The sequence below is a fragment of the Volvox carteri genome (assembly GCF_000143455.1).
Source record: "Volvox carteri f. nagariensis unplaced genomic scaffold VOLCAscaffold_14, whole genome shotgun sequence".
Classification (NCBI taxonomy): domain Eukaryota; kingdom Viridiplantae; phylum Chlorophyta; class Chlorophyceae; order Chlamydomonadales; family Volvocaceae; genus Volvox; species Volvox carteri.
In genome coordinates, this window is record NW_003307557.1 from 1,095,853 (window position 1) to 1,109,930 (window position 14,078).

General features: G+C 58.8%; 1 protein-coding gene across 1 annotated transcript; it reads left to right on the forward strand.

The window, feature by feature from the left end:
* Nucleotides 1-298: 298 nt before the first annotated feature.
* Nucleotides 299-10,432, forward strand: VOLCADRAFT_104311 (uncharacterized protein; the record flags this gene model as incomplete). The annotated part of the gene is made up of 14 exons (XM_002949358.1): nucleotides 299-464; nucleotides 635-719; nucleotides 1,060-1,273; nucleotides 1,636-1,830; nucleotides 2,087-2,188; nucleotides 2,697-3,890; nucleotides 4,339-4,432; nucleotides 5,399-5,431; nucleotides 5,788-5,826; nucleotides 6,399-6,586; nucleotides 6,883-7,891; nucleotides 9,128-9,308; nucleotides 9,921-9,979; nucleotides 10,337-10,432. 12 exons carry the CDS (start codon nucleotides 299-301, stop codon nucleotides 9,145-9,147), a joined length of 3,339 nt encoding a protein of 1,112 aa, XP_002949404.1. The 3' UTR covers nucleotides 9,148-9,308; nucleotides 9,921-9,979; nucleotides 10,337-10,432.
* Between the last annotated feature and the right edge of the window lie 3,646 nt (nucleotides 10,433-14,078).

Below are 14,078 nucleotides of genomic sequence, written 5' to 3' on the forward strand. Positions count from 1 at the left end.
CCTCAGCATCATAATAGGAGAGAGAATCTTGTGGAATGAGGCTTTCGGGGCCATATGACAAAGAAGCCCTACCCGTACGGGTCGTTGTCGACCACCTTAGCGATCCCTGCAGCATTCACGGTTTCCTAAGTAAAGAGTAATGCTACATATGACCAGCTGTTTGCCCACAGCGCTGATACTTCTCCACCTAAACCGTCCCGTTAGATAGAATTATGAGAACGGAAAGGTAAATGTCGAATCAGCACGGCATTGTGCATCAGCACCGACTACTGCAAACCACATGGATAAGCCATAGAAGATGGAGTTGGACGTCCGTAGGACGTTTGTCGACTTGGAACACGACTCAACTATCGCGTGGGACCGTTTAACTGATTTTCAATATGTAAGCAAAGGCGGCTTTGCTTTGGTTTTTGTGGCAAACCTCAGGCGCAGCGATGGGGTTGCTCAGCCTGTTGCGGTGAAAGGTACGTGGAATGCTGCTATCTCCGGTATCATAAGCTAAGCATGCACATGGAAAAAGGGTTACCCACAATATGTATGTTGGCCATGATAACGTCAGGTAAACCATGCTATCTCTGCAAGTAGCCAAATGGCATGTAACGCCGTTCTCTTTGCTGTTTCCCTACTACGGCAGTGCTGAAGCCTGAGAACCACTTTCGCCCCGCTATCTACAGCAAGTTTCTCCAGGAGGTTGCTTTGCAGACAGCCCTGCCACACTCGTAAGTAACGATCGCCAAGTTCTCATGGTCTGCTAAAGACGGCTTCCATTTGCTCCTTTCTGCAAATAAGAAGCTGTGCGTAGAATTATAACGCGACGATCGTGCCCGTTAGCCGCTGGTTAAGAAGTCCGTTTCCCGTTCTGGGCCCGTCGTACCTGAAGGGCCCACCTTATGCCGTACGGGCCGCCCGTCCGTGCGAAAGCAACCAACCCACCAAACCTTAACCTCATTCCCCCTTTTATAATGACCCCACGAACCCCTCGGGCTCCTTCTCCAACTATTTCCGCGTGCGCCTCCGAAGGGCCCCGTACGTTTCCCCGTTCCCGTTCCTCTTGTGCAGCCTCATCGTGCGCGCGCTGGGGTTCTGCTCCGTACCAGTTGGTCCACTGATCGCGGCGGCGCCGCCCGGCATCCTCACGCCTGACAGTAGCGGCGGCGGCGGCGGTGGCGCCAGGGACAGGAACAGCAAGAAAGCGGCCTTGTCGGCAGCGCAGGAATGGTTTGCGAAGCGGCGGCTGTTGAAGTGCTGGGCGCTGGTCATGGAGCTGATGCCGGTGGGTCTTTGTTAGCGACTCAGCGGCTCAGCGGCTCAGCGGCCCTAGGGCGGCCAACCGACTGGACTGACCGACTGGTCATACATGCATAATACACGTTGATTAACAAAACAACCCTCCCGCTCTGCTGTCCCACCTCACCCCCCCCCTTGAATGCCTCCGAACTGCCTCTGGTCGGACCGCATGTGGTAACGAACTCGGACCATGCGGTGTGGGAACTCCACTCCTCGCAACCCCGGGGGGACAATTTGCACGACCTGAAACAGGACGGCAATATGTTCGACCAGGTCCTCGCTGCGGCCAGAGGCGGAACGGCTACTGCTACTGCTACTACTACTGCTACTGCTACTGCAGGCAGACAGAAGGGGCCAGCAGTGGGTGAGACGGCGGTCGCCGGCACCGGCGGTGTCGCCGGCATGAGCTGGCCTGCCAGCGGCGCTGGCAGCGGCCCTGGCAGCTACGGCGATGTGCAGGGGCTGTTGTGGCTCATTGATGTGGCGGACGCCATGACCTTCCTGCACAGCCAGCAGCCCCTGCTCATACACCGCGATCTCAAGGTGCGCCCGGGGGCCCGGGGTGGGGGGGAGCTGACGGCTCGTGTCGCCCGGGGAGGTGTGTTGGGTGAGGGGAGGGGTGATTGGCATGGCTTTTGCGGTGGCGGTGGTGGCGGTGATGTAGTGGGCCCCCATCACCCACACCAACACCACTGCACCACTAACTACCCTCTGAGACAATGGGCCGCTTTCCTCCCCCTCCGGGTCCCCACCTCGGGGGATGCTCACCCACCCCTCCGCCCTGCCCCCTCCTCCACAGCTGGAGAACATCCTCTTGCAGCGGGATGCGGACGGCAGGGTGCGGGCAAAGCTGTCCGACTTCGGGCTCACAGTGGTAGGGAGGGGGGTCTGTGGGGTCCCGGTGGGGTGCGGTGGGGTGGGGTGGGAAGAAGGCATCACCAGAAAGTGCGCCTCTGGGGGGAGGTGAGGGAGGGAGTGAGGGACGCGCACAGATGAGCGACCTGTGTTTTCTGTGCGGGACGTGGCGCACATCATTCCGCGGGAGTTAGGGAACCATGGAGACAGAGAACATGACAACAGAGGTAAAGGCCTCCTCCTCATGAAACACCAGTTTTTAACCTGCTCTGTCAGTCCAGCCCAGCCCAGCCCAGCCCCGCCAGCGCCGGCCCGCCAGCCCGCCAGCGGACACCCACGGCACCCGCTACCCAGTGTGATGGGAACTGCCGCTAGCGAGGTCGGGAAAGACCTCTCACAATACCTCCTGAAAATATCTTTGCGTTGCCCACTTGCTCTCCCCGCCCCACCCCACCCCACCCCACCCCACCCCACCCCACCCCACCCCACCCCACCCCACCCCACCCCACCCCACCCCACCCCACCCCACCCCACCCCACCCCACCCCACCCCAGGCAGTGGACGCCGCTGGATCCAAGGTGCCGCCGCCGCAGGTCCTCTGCGCCCCGGGTCAAACCCTGGAAGACGTCCGTAACGCCGTACCCGGGGGCGGCGGCGGCGCCGTCACCGCCCTGTCGGAGCGGCCGTGCAGCTCATCCGCACAGGTCGCAGCCACAGACACCGTGAATGCTGCTCCGGAACCGCCCGGCGGCACTCCCTCCAGAAGCGCACCGGCGTCCAGCAGGCAGCTGAACCTCGGCCACCCCAGCCCCAGCCCCTACCCGCTCCGGAACCCCCAAGGCCAGGGTGACCCACATCCGCACCAGCAGCAGCGATACGAGGAACAGCAGTACCAGCAGTGCGGACAGCAGGAGAAGAAGCAGCAGCTCATTGCGGGCAGGAAGGTGGTGAGCAGCTCGCAGGTGCTCGTCCAGGCAAAAGCCGCGCGGGGGCTGGGCCATGTTCAAACCCAGGCCCAAGCCCAGGGCCAGGCACAGGCCCAAAGCACACTGACGGCGGCGTCTGCGGTCGTCACAGCGGCGGGGGCCCCGTGGCTAGGAGGGGCAGCAGCTGTGGGACCAAACCAGGGCTCTGGGGGCATGTTTGCAGGTAAGGTAGGCGGCGGCGGGACGGCGACGGCGACGGCAGCGGCAGCGCGACGGCCTTGGAGTGCGGCGCAGGCGCAGCTGCGGCCGCAGCTACCGCTGCCGATGCAGCTGCCGTCGCATGAGGAAAACGCTGTTGGTGTCCCGGAGTGGGGGAGCTCTCCGCATCAGCACGAAGAGGGGGAGAAAGCAGGCAAGAAGCCGCCGCCGCCGCTGCCGCCGTCGTCAATATCCGCGTCGCAGCCGCCAGTACAAGCTGAGGGGCCCCCGGCGGCGGTGATGGTGGCGGCGGACGCGGGACGGGTGCTGCTCCGGCCTCAGCGATCGTCGGTCTCTTGGTCTGGACCGCAGCGCCAGATCGGCGATGATGTCCTAGGCCACGGGCATCATCAGGGTCGCCGCTACGCTGCGGGTCCAGGGCCCTCGGGCTTGGGATTGGCCAGACAGGGGCCCGGAGCTCACAGATTCCGATCGGCAGTGGCTCAACAACAACAAGGACAACAACAACAAGGGCGCGCGCTGTCTCAGGCCCCGGGGCCCCCGCCCCTGCCGCCCATCACGATGACGTCATCGTCGCGGCTATCCGAGACGGGACATTTGCAGGTTGGTTGGTGCGGGGGGGTGGCCCGTTGCGGGTGCACAAACACAGCTCCGGGGTGATGCACTAGGAGGTGTGGGTTGGGTGGGATGTCAGTTGATTCTTTTTCAGATGGTTTCGGAGCGGGCGCCAGGTGTACGGCGGTCTGTATACATGGTATCTTGTGCGGTGTGTGACTCACTGCTTGGGTTGGCCATCGAGGTGCGTCGAGAGCTTGGACAGGCAGGGAGGGAGGCGGCATTATGGCCGTCTTCAGGCCAGGTCACGTGTCAGGTCGCGTGTGGCTCCGCCCACCGAAGAAGATCAGCGGTCGCGTGTGCCGGTCACGTGCTGTGACACCCGCGTTATAATTCACTGCCTCGGGGTCCCCCGGGGAGCCATGAACCTCCCTTCTCACCTTGACGATACCAATCCCCCCAACCCCAACCCCAACCCCAACCCCAACCCAACCAGGTGAAGATGGAGCAGCTCAACGGATTGTTACGAATGGGTATGGGACACCGGGATTATCTGCCGGACATGTACCAGATGACTTTCAAGCTTACAAGTAGGTCCCGGACAGAGCCATACTGCCTTTTGAATGTGTGCTATCGCATATGGGTTGCCAGGTTGCGGTTCCGTTGCGGCGTGGACATGGCGCACGTGCGGCAAACGCGCTTGTTATCAAATAGTGTACTAGTCCCAGGTCCCCATGTCGGCTACAGGTGACCAGCTGACATGGTGAGGGCCCCGCGTGATGCATCAGCCAGCGGGCGACCGGTCAGGGGGCGATGGTGTTGACCTGGTGTGCAGCAAACAGCTTGCGGCTGGGGTGAGGTCTTGTGCGACTGGAGAAAAACGCATGTGTACCGATGTTGATATGGGACAGACGGATGACAGACAGATGTACGCGACGCTGGAAAAGCAAATGCTCCGAAACTGAACGGAAATGTAGTAGCAGTGGATGCAGCAGTGGCACTAGTGGCGGGGTTCACTCGTGGCCTCCGGGTGTGCCTTGGTTCACCCTGGCGGAGGCGGACAGACGACGTCCGCGTTTCGGTAAACTCTTCATGCCCAACGGAGGGAGGGCAATAATATCCATAGTTGTTTGCGTATAATTTTGTAATTTTGTCTGTGTGTGCGTGTGTGTATATTCACGCTCCTGTACGACGGGCGGTGCCTCCTGTCTATTAAGAGGACGTGTGTGGGAGTCCCGATGACCGCTCCCCGGTTCTCAAGTCGCCTCTAAGGGGGACTTTAGCCTGGAAGCTTTTTTTGTGGGGCCTCCAGCCACCAGCGGTCTCGGCCTCTCGGCAGATCACTCGGCGGCCGCTCCTCTCTCAGTCGCCGCTCTCCTCGCATCGCCTTTCCGTGTCTGCTTTCCCCCTCTTGATGTCGCACCCTCACGTGTTTAGCGCGTAGGTAGGCCTGCTTGGATTTACACGCTTTAATTTACACTCTAAAGTAACTTCTCCCCTCTCCTCCCCTTCTCTTTCCGTCTCGCACGCCCACACCCACACCCACGCCCACACAGGCCAGTGCGGGTCGGTATGCTACATGGCACCAGGTGCGTGAGATAGCTGCAACACCCTCCGCTGGTAATGCTGTCGTTATTCTCGCTGATGATGTTACTGTTGCCATTGTTCGCACGTACTGCTGCTGGTGGTGCTACTGCCATTGCCGCCGTGTTTGTTCCACTCCTTGTTACTGTGCTGCTACTACTGCCGCTGCTGCTATTGCTGCTTCTGCTAGTGCTGCTGTGTCACCAAGCTCTACCTGTGTGGGCAGCCAATACCTCGTCTGGCACAGCTCTTAAGCCTTCTCGTCCCTGTCCCTGTTGTGTCTTCCTTTGCACCCCTCGATCCTTCATTGACACAATGCGGGCATCTGTTGACCCGGGGGGCTGTCGTGGCGCTCATGCAGAGGTTGCTCGGCAGCTGCCTTACAACCAGAAGGCCGACGGTGAGAGTGCTCTTGCTGCTGCTGCTGCTGGTGTTAGGTAGTGTCTCGACAGCTCGGCTTGGGGATTGGGACTGGGGCCGAGACCGTGAAATTGGCGCTGGGGATGTCGAGGGAAACGACGCTGCTGTGAGTGCAGGAGGACTGATTCGCTCCTTAGGCGGCCGCGGGCTAGGGGCTCAGGGCCCGTGTACGAGCCCGGGGCGGCCTAAGGAGCGGACGGCGTTGAGCGGACTCCGCGTGTTGGTGGGGATGGGGGTTGCATTAGGAGAGTGGGGCCCGTGCAGGGGAGGCATATTTCCCACAGCGCGTCACCGCACCTTGGCGGGTCCCCCTCGCACACCCCCGGCAGTCCCCGGTCGCCTTGTCCGTCTCCGCGCCGTTTGCACGATAATGTGTGTGGCATGGCTCGGGATGGCCCGACCGTCTCAACCCCCCCCCCCTCTCTCACACACACACACACACACACACGTGCTCACCACCATGCCTTCGACACGTTCCCTCCCCTCTGTGGAAAACCTTTGCTGGTGCGGTGGTCTGGCCTGGCGCGGATTTCCCCGCTCTGGTCCTCGAAGTCTTCTCCTTCGGCTGTCTGGTGTATGAGGTGATGTCTCGACAGCTGCTTTCGGATGGCATCCCCCCGGGCGACGTGGAGGCCGCCCTGGAGTACCTGGGCCGCGTGGCTTGGAGTGGCTGGCGTCCTGACCTGCCCGCCAGGCTGCCGAAGGAGCTGAGGCTGCTCATCTCGCTGTGCTGGCATCGGGTATGTGTTCAAATGAACCGAGCCGCGAAGGAATGCACCTGGCTTGTGTGTGCGGGGTGTATCGGTGGTACGCTGTGCGTTTTTTATGAACCACGACGACTGTGTTGCTGTATTGGTGTGTATGTATGTATATATGTATGTATGTTTGCACGCACGTCGATGCAGTTCGACCACAGTGTTCACCGGGCTATAATGAGCAACTCTTAGTGTTCATGTTTATTTTTCGACCTGCGTGTAGTGTGGGAGGTGTGGATCCGTGTTGAGGACACTAGGTGCTTTGCTTCGCCGCATCACAGGAGCCGCGGCTTCGGCCCTCTTTTCCGACCATCGCCGCGCGGCTGCGGGAGGTGCTACGCGCCACGGCGACGGGCCCCCTCCACTCCAAGATTACCTTGAACGCGGTGACAGTACAGCCGCCGCCACCTCCGTTGGCGGCGCAACGCTCGCAGCTGCTGCTGGAACTGCAGGTGCGGGAGCAGCAGCGGAAGAGCAAGGAACAGCAGCAGCAGCAGCAGCAACAACAACAGTGGGCCATGCTCCAGCAGCACCACCAACAACAGCAGCAGCTGCTGCTGCTCCAGCAACAGATGGGACAGTACCGGCTGGATCAATCGACCAACCAGAAAAATACTGTGCGGATGCTCGGAGGTTCCGTTTCAACCGGGAATATGTGGAACGCCTTCCAACATACAACGGTGCCAGGCGGCGGTGGCGCCGCGGCGCTGTCTCCTGCGTCTTCGGCAGCATCGACGACACAACAATTCCAGCTGCAAGCGCATCGGCAACAGCTACAGCTACAGCTACAGCAGCTGAACGCATGCACTCGCGCCGGAGGCAGCACTCCCACTCTCCCAACCACCATCACCCCCCCCACCACCACCGCCACCACCGGGGGTATCCTACCGGTACCTTACTCTGTGAACAGCGTCAGCGTCAGCCGGCAGCCGTTGCACGTTGAAAGTACGGGCACGATTATGGCGCACACCACCACCGCCACCACTATTACTGGTGCAGGGTGTCGCATGTCCAGCCCAGTTCTGGGGGCCGTGACCGGCGGGCGGGGCGGAGGGGCAGGTACCTTGGAGCCCGTGGTGGTGCATCCAGCGGGACGCGCCACGACCAGCACCTTGACAATGACGACAGCGACGGGGCCTCAGAACAGCGACAGCAGCTATTACTCCGCCTTGCCCAGTCCCGTGAGCCCCACCAGCTCCAGGGTGGGTAACCGGAGGTCATCAGGATGTCCAGGGCTCGGACCCAGCCCCGGGCTGCTGCCGGGGCAGAGCCACGACAGGGCAAGCCGGGGTCAGGTGACCCGGAGCGAAGGCAGCGCGGGCGCGGTGTCGGGTGTGAGTTCGTTTCAAATGCCGCGGGGACAGCAGCAGCAACAGCTCCTACAACAACAGTCGCAGCAGCAGCTGGAGCAGCAGCCTGGCAATCCTGAGCCGGAGAGCTGTTCGTCGCTGTGCCTTGTGATGTGATGTAATATGGTGGTGTGTATAGGCGCTTTGGCAATACAGCAGCTATGGGTCAATAACACCACACAGTACGTGGGAGTGATATGGGGGTTTCCGACGTGAAGAGTTGGTTTTCTGGGGCCAAGTGGGGGGTACTGCAGCAGCAAAGAATTAAAGGCCGGGAGGCCCGGCTCGGATATGATGCTGTCCGGCTGCCTCGTTGCAATGGCGCGGTGGAGTTGCGGCAGGTGCATGAAAATGGGAGGTGTTGCGAAGTACATCGAGGGTAGAAAGCGCGTGCGTGCATAGCGGCGGAACATGACTGCGAGAGACCCCGAGGGAGAGGACGTCTACTAGTAGGGCGCTGCGAAAATTTCCAGGAGGGAGCGCGCTTAGGGCCCAGCTGAGCTCACACAAGAGAATAATTGCTAGGCGGCCTCCCAAAGCACCCGGGCTGTGTAAGCCTGAGCGGCGCGAGTACGCCCACCTCCCGTGCACACTTGTCCGTGCGTGTGCATCATGGCTTACATGGCTGGGGTGAGAGTCCAGCCTTCTTGTTGTTAGAAAAAATGAAGCAAGTTGCGCGACGTTGTTACAGTATCAACATTTTGTCCATAAGAAGTATGCGTGTATGAATAAAGGAAGATTGTCTGCTTGCGACAATAATTCGAGGTGCGATTTGCATTGTGGCAGCGATCTGGGTTAACGAGCTTCGCATCACAGTGATCTACTTGGTGTGCAGGCAGGGGGTAGAGGACACAGACTGATAAGAAGTCACTATTGTGCATTAATAATCATCTATAGCAAGGCAGTGTTGGGAGGGATAGAGTACGAGAGTAGGGGCGAAGACTCGAGCGCCACTTGAGAGGAAAGGCAGGAAGGGCGTGCTTGCTTTACACCGTGTACGACTGCGCGCGTGAATCTGGATGTTTGGGCTTTGGAATAAGAGATCAGGTAAGTAGGCGGATTGGATCTGGCCTGCCCCAATCGAGTTCAGTCTTGGGGAAAGAAGCCGTCTTTACAAACTGTCTTTCGGCCCTCACGCACTCTCGCTGGGGCGCACACATGTTTCACCTATCTATAGCTTCAACGCGCATGGCGTGATGACGGGAGTTTACAAAGCCTGGACACGACTGCCCGCCCGACGCGCTGCGCCATCGTGTTGCGAGCCATCGGGTTTTCCAAGCCTTGCCGAGACCTGTCTATGTTGCACGCGGAGCATAGCGGAGCATACACCACTAGGTCCGGAACCACACGCCGCACGGTGACCATGGCGAGAATGAATAAAAATACAAACGTGCAATAAGCAGCGCACTACATGTTTTTCCTTATGCGCGCTGGATTTGCATCCGGATTTTTAAGCGACCTGCTCTTTGACTAGAGCCCCTATATTATCGGGGGGTATGCATGCCGGATATTGGCGCGAGCAAGCAGATCCAATGAAGGCGACTGACTGGCCTGCCTAAACCAAAGCGTATGGCTTTGCGTGGTGCTGAGGGTTGGATGACCTCAGCAACCCCTTTACCATCCGTCAGTCGCATCAGTCAAGGTACAAGAGAGTGACAATCTTCTTCATCTCCTTGGCCTCTTGGCACGTTTCCAGCAGTAACCGGCTGTCGTGGAAGGCGAAGCAGATGACTTGCTGAATCTGCGAGATGATCTTGCGGTTGCAAATCCTGCGTGGCCGGCGGTATGAATTGACGTGGCGAGGAGTGGGATAGGGGGATAGGGCGTGGGGGTGGGGGGTATCTCAACCAAGGGAAAAGTTCTGTAACTGTGCTCCCCAACTGCGTGTCCGTGCTACTGGGCCTTGGCGGTCCTGCCTTGTAGCGCTACCGTAAAAGGCCTACTCAGCAGAGCTCGTCACGGACAGGACACACATGATTGCAAAGCTAGATATGACTAAAATCAGATTAAGGCAGGCGAATGCCGCCTCATTACAGAAATACACGCTAAGCCGAACTACAAGCAGAGGAGAATTGCCCAGCCTCCCGACGCGGGCTCGCTCATTTGTCGACACGGCGCGGTGTCCGCCTGCCTCTCTTTGGAACAGACAAGCAGGTTTACCAACCAGATCCTGTGCTCGCAGTTTTATGCAGCGTCTGGAATGCTTCTCGGCTCGGCTCGGCTCGGCTCGGCAGGTAGGTAGGGTAGATAGGTCGAACCCATCACAGACAGCCATGACCCGTAAATCAGGTCAGAGGCGGCAAAACAGTCCACCCGCAGTGCAAGGGCCTTATCCCGGGGTCTTTATCCTCTCCTCCTCCGCCCGCGAGTCGTCAACTCACCTGCTGGCCTCCATGAGCGGCAGGTGATCGTTCTGGGGCATCTCTATCAAGTTCTCTACCTGCGGCAGCAGACGTGTGCATAGAAACAGACAGACACGCAAGGGCACACGGCGAACGCAAAAACATGAAACACTGGCCCACGCAATTTGCGGCCCCATGAAAAGCAACGGTCACGGCCTCTCCGCAACAAAAGGAACGAAAGTAGTGGCCCTGTTTCGACCTCTCCTCTGGTCTCCTCCAGGCCCGCACGCAACGCCCTCACGCAGGCTCTTCCCAGGGGGCGCTGATCCTTTCCAAGTGGGCCAAGTGTACAAGTGTGTGTCGCTTACGCACTACAGCACAGCACAGCCTGATTAACAGGCTCCTCCAGTGCGGCAAAGGCAGCTGTCGCAGCCGAGCCCTGGAGTAGGCCGTACCTGCTGTAGCAGCTCCTGTGACTCATACGGCTGCTTGTGGATGCTCTGCGGCAGCAGCACCGTCAGCTTGTCCGGACAGTTGGCTCGAAGTGCCCCCTTAATGACAGCTGCATTGGTTCCTGTCGCTCCCGAAGTGAAGATGTGGTTCCCCTGCGGTTGCCGTTCACATTCACATCCAGCAGCCACGGATAAGTCGGGAAGAGGGCACCCGCACCGGCAGCAGCAGCACCCAGCAGCAGCGGCAATCTGGCATTAATGATATCGTCGCATGCAGGCCGGCGCCGCTGCAGCAGCAGTAGCAGCAGCACTGTGATCACCAGGAGCTGACGGGAGCTGAAGGGCACCTGGGAACCATTGAGTGTTCCAAACGTGTGTTGCCGCACCAGACCTCAAAACTGCTGGCTAGTGCTTGCACGCAAAGCACAAGTAACCTGTCTGTTCTCAAAAATACACGCCCGCCATCTGCATAGCGCTGCAAGAGGAAGGCTGGCGCGAGTGGGGCACCTGACGCATCACGGCAAGCGACGCCCAGGTACATAACCTGGTCAGTGTCACGATCCTGCCCCGGTGTCACACCCGGACCCAGCACTTGCCCTAACAAGTGGTACTTCTGTTGTGTTAAGTGTGTACACGTGATCTATGATAGTACAACCGAAGGCTGACATTACAATATGGTTAATTGCTGGTGAACGGTTCACCTTTCGGATCTACCGTGTTGGGACACTGAGGCTTAGAAGTTCATTAAAGCTGTCACAGCACCTAGAGGCACCGCGTCTGTGCGAGCAATCGGTTCGAGAGTATTCTATCCCTCAGCCACGCCCCATGACCCAAGGCCCGGAGGTCAAACCCTATGCTCCCTCCATCCACCTTACCGTCGACGCATACGCGTATGCAAGAATCTCCACAAGCTTCTGGTGCGTTACCCCCATGTTCCGGGTCCCGAAGAAGCCCAAGTTTTTGGGGCCGTCGCTTTGTTGGATTGCGAGAAGTTCCTGCGGGGTTCGTTGGCGTCAGCTGTCGGGGACGTGATGCCCCGGGGGGTTACGACGCCTATTTGCAAGCGTCCCGCGATAGTACATGCATGACACGAAACGAAAACATATTCATTATGAGTACCATCACGATCTCACCGATAAGTAATCCAGGTCCGCTACTGATTTCGTTGGAGCGTCAAGCACAGGTATCCTCGTTAGGAGGTCCTTTGTATCTTTCGGATTAAACACCGAGTCTGCTTGATTTGGAAGCTTCATGCCCATAGTATCTGGACGCTGCGAGGGCCATCCGGAGCTGCTTCCCGATGACACTGTCGCGCGTGTTAAGCAAATCCGATTGCGATGTCTAAGAAAACAAGGAGTATTATGCACAGATTGTCGAGAAAAGGTGTGCGAACGCATGTTAATGTATCAGCGAAGCTGCAAGCTTTTTCTACCGGTAAACCCTATGATGTGAGAAGGGGTGTAGGAGTGACATGCAATTTGTATTATTATTACAGCCTACCAAAGATGATTACCCGGCGCCTATATTGGGCGGGCAGCTGGCAGCATCGATCCCAGCGACGGCAACGGACTGCGGTGCATGCAGCGGAGATCACCGTTCACAATCTAACCAGTACTTCCCCATACCCATGTGACGAGACCGGATATGCAAATTCACATCCAAACACATTTACCAGACGCCCACCTAAACTGACTTGAGCCCCTCTAGGCTCCCAGCACCGGGAAATCGACACGCTCGTCCGAAAGCGGAACCTAATGCTGGCAGGCTAAGCATCACTTTAACGAAGTTCACTGCTTTGGCTGAGACTAATGACCGTACCAGATGGAGTTTGAGCTTCCAAAAGTTGGCCGCTAACAACCGCGACCACGCTAAACTACCCAACTAAATTGAGCCGTTCAGGTCTTCACAACATTGCAACCGGTCGGAAGTCCCGCTGCGCGATACGGGGAAGGACTACCCCGTCCCCTAGCCACCAGGAACCGGAATGAGATGCAGCAGTTCCTTATCTTCTCCGACCCACAGCCCATGCCCAGTCCCATGCCAGGAACACAGCCGGGGCAGCGGTGACCTAACCCCTCCTGATAGGCCCCCATGCCGCTTTACGGTTCCCAGACGTAATGCGAATGGACGCGCTTCGTAACCTCGCAGTGCAAAGCTCTGATGCGGTGTCCTGCGGGTGCTTCCGTTGTTTATTCACTCGGAGGGTCCTGGACAGTTGTCCATCCGTCCATCCACAGCATACCTGCGGCTACCCGATGCCCCGTCTGAGTGCGGCGAGAGCGCTACAGGCTACAACGCGCACACAAAGCGCATATTCATCACATGCTCAGTAGCAGACCTCCTGCGAGGCGAGGTGAAAAAAGTCTTGCGTGCTTGGCGCCAAAGTGTGAACGATCCTTTCACTGGCGGACGGCCAAAATGGTAAGGAGATCAGGATGTACCCATCAACGTCATGGCAACGTTGCGTTGCCTAGGCAAACCTGGCAAACCTAGGCAACGTTGCCGGCCCAGCCACGCTTCAAATTCCGCGACGGGTGTTCCTCAAACAAGACCCTAGGCAGTAAGCACAGCTTAAGTAGCGCACGGGGGTGCACGCACGCGCGCGCGTGTGTGAGTGTGTGTGAGTGTGTGTGTGTCTGCGTGTTGTGTGCGTGCATGGTTCCAGTTTACAACGGCATTGGGAAGGGGCGAACGTTTAAGGGAGACCATACAACGGAAACTTGCTACAAGCTTGCATGGTCTAATGACAGCCGCCGCCGCGGCTTCCACAAGTGCCCCTTCCCACCTACCACCCCCACCCCCAACACACACACACCGGACACACACACACACAGACAGACACACACGCACACCCACCCACCCACCCACCCACCCACATACACACACCGGACACACACACACACGCACACACACACACACAGAGACAGACACACACGCACACCCACACCCACACACACACACATACACACACACGCACACGCACACACACACACACACACGCACACCCACACCCACACACACATACACACACACGCACACACCCACACACACACACACACACACAAGGCTGCTGGCACACACACACAGGCAGGTGCAAGAGAAATCCAGAGGAAATTCCCCTCCAACCCAAAAGAACATCCAAACCGCCACAAGTCCCGTAAACGTCGAGTGACCCCAAGTTGCTTCTGTCAGCTGCCTCTCCTCGCGCCACCAATACCACCGTCGCCGCTGCTGCAGGAGCAGGAGCAGTAGCAGGGGTTTCGGAAGGCCAAGCGGAACCTACGGAAACAAAGTACCGACTAGACCAAGAGGTAACGAGCTGCGTCGGAGCGCC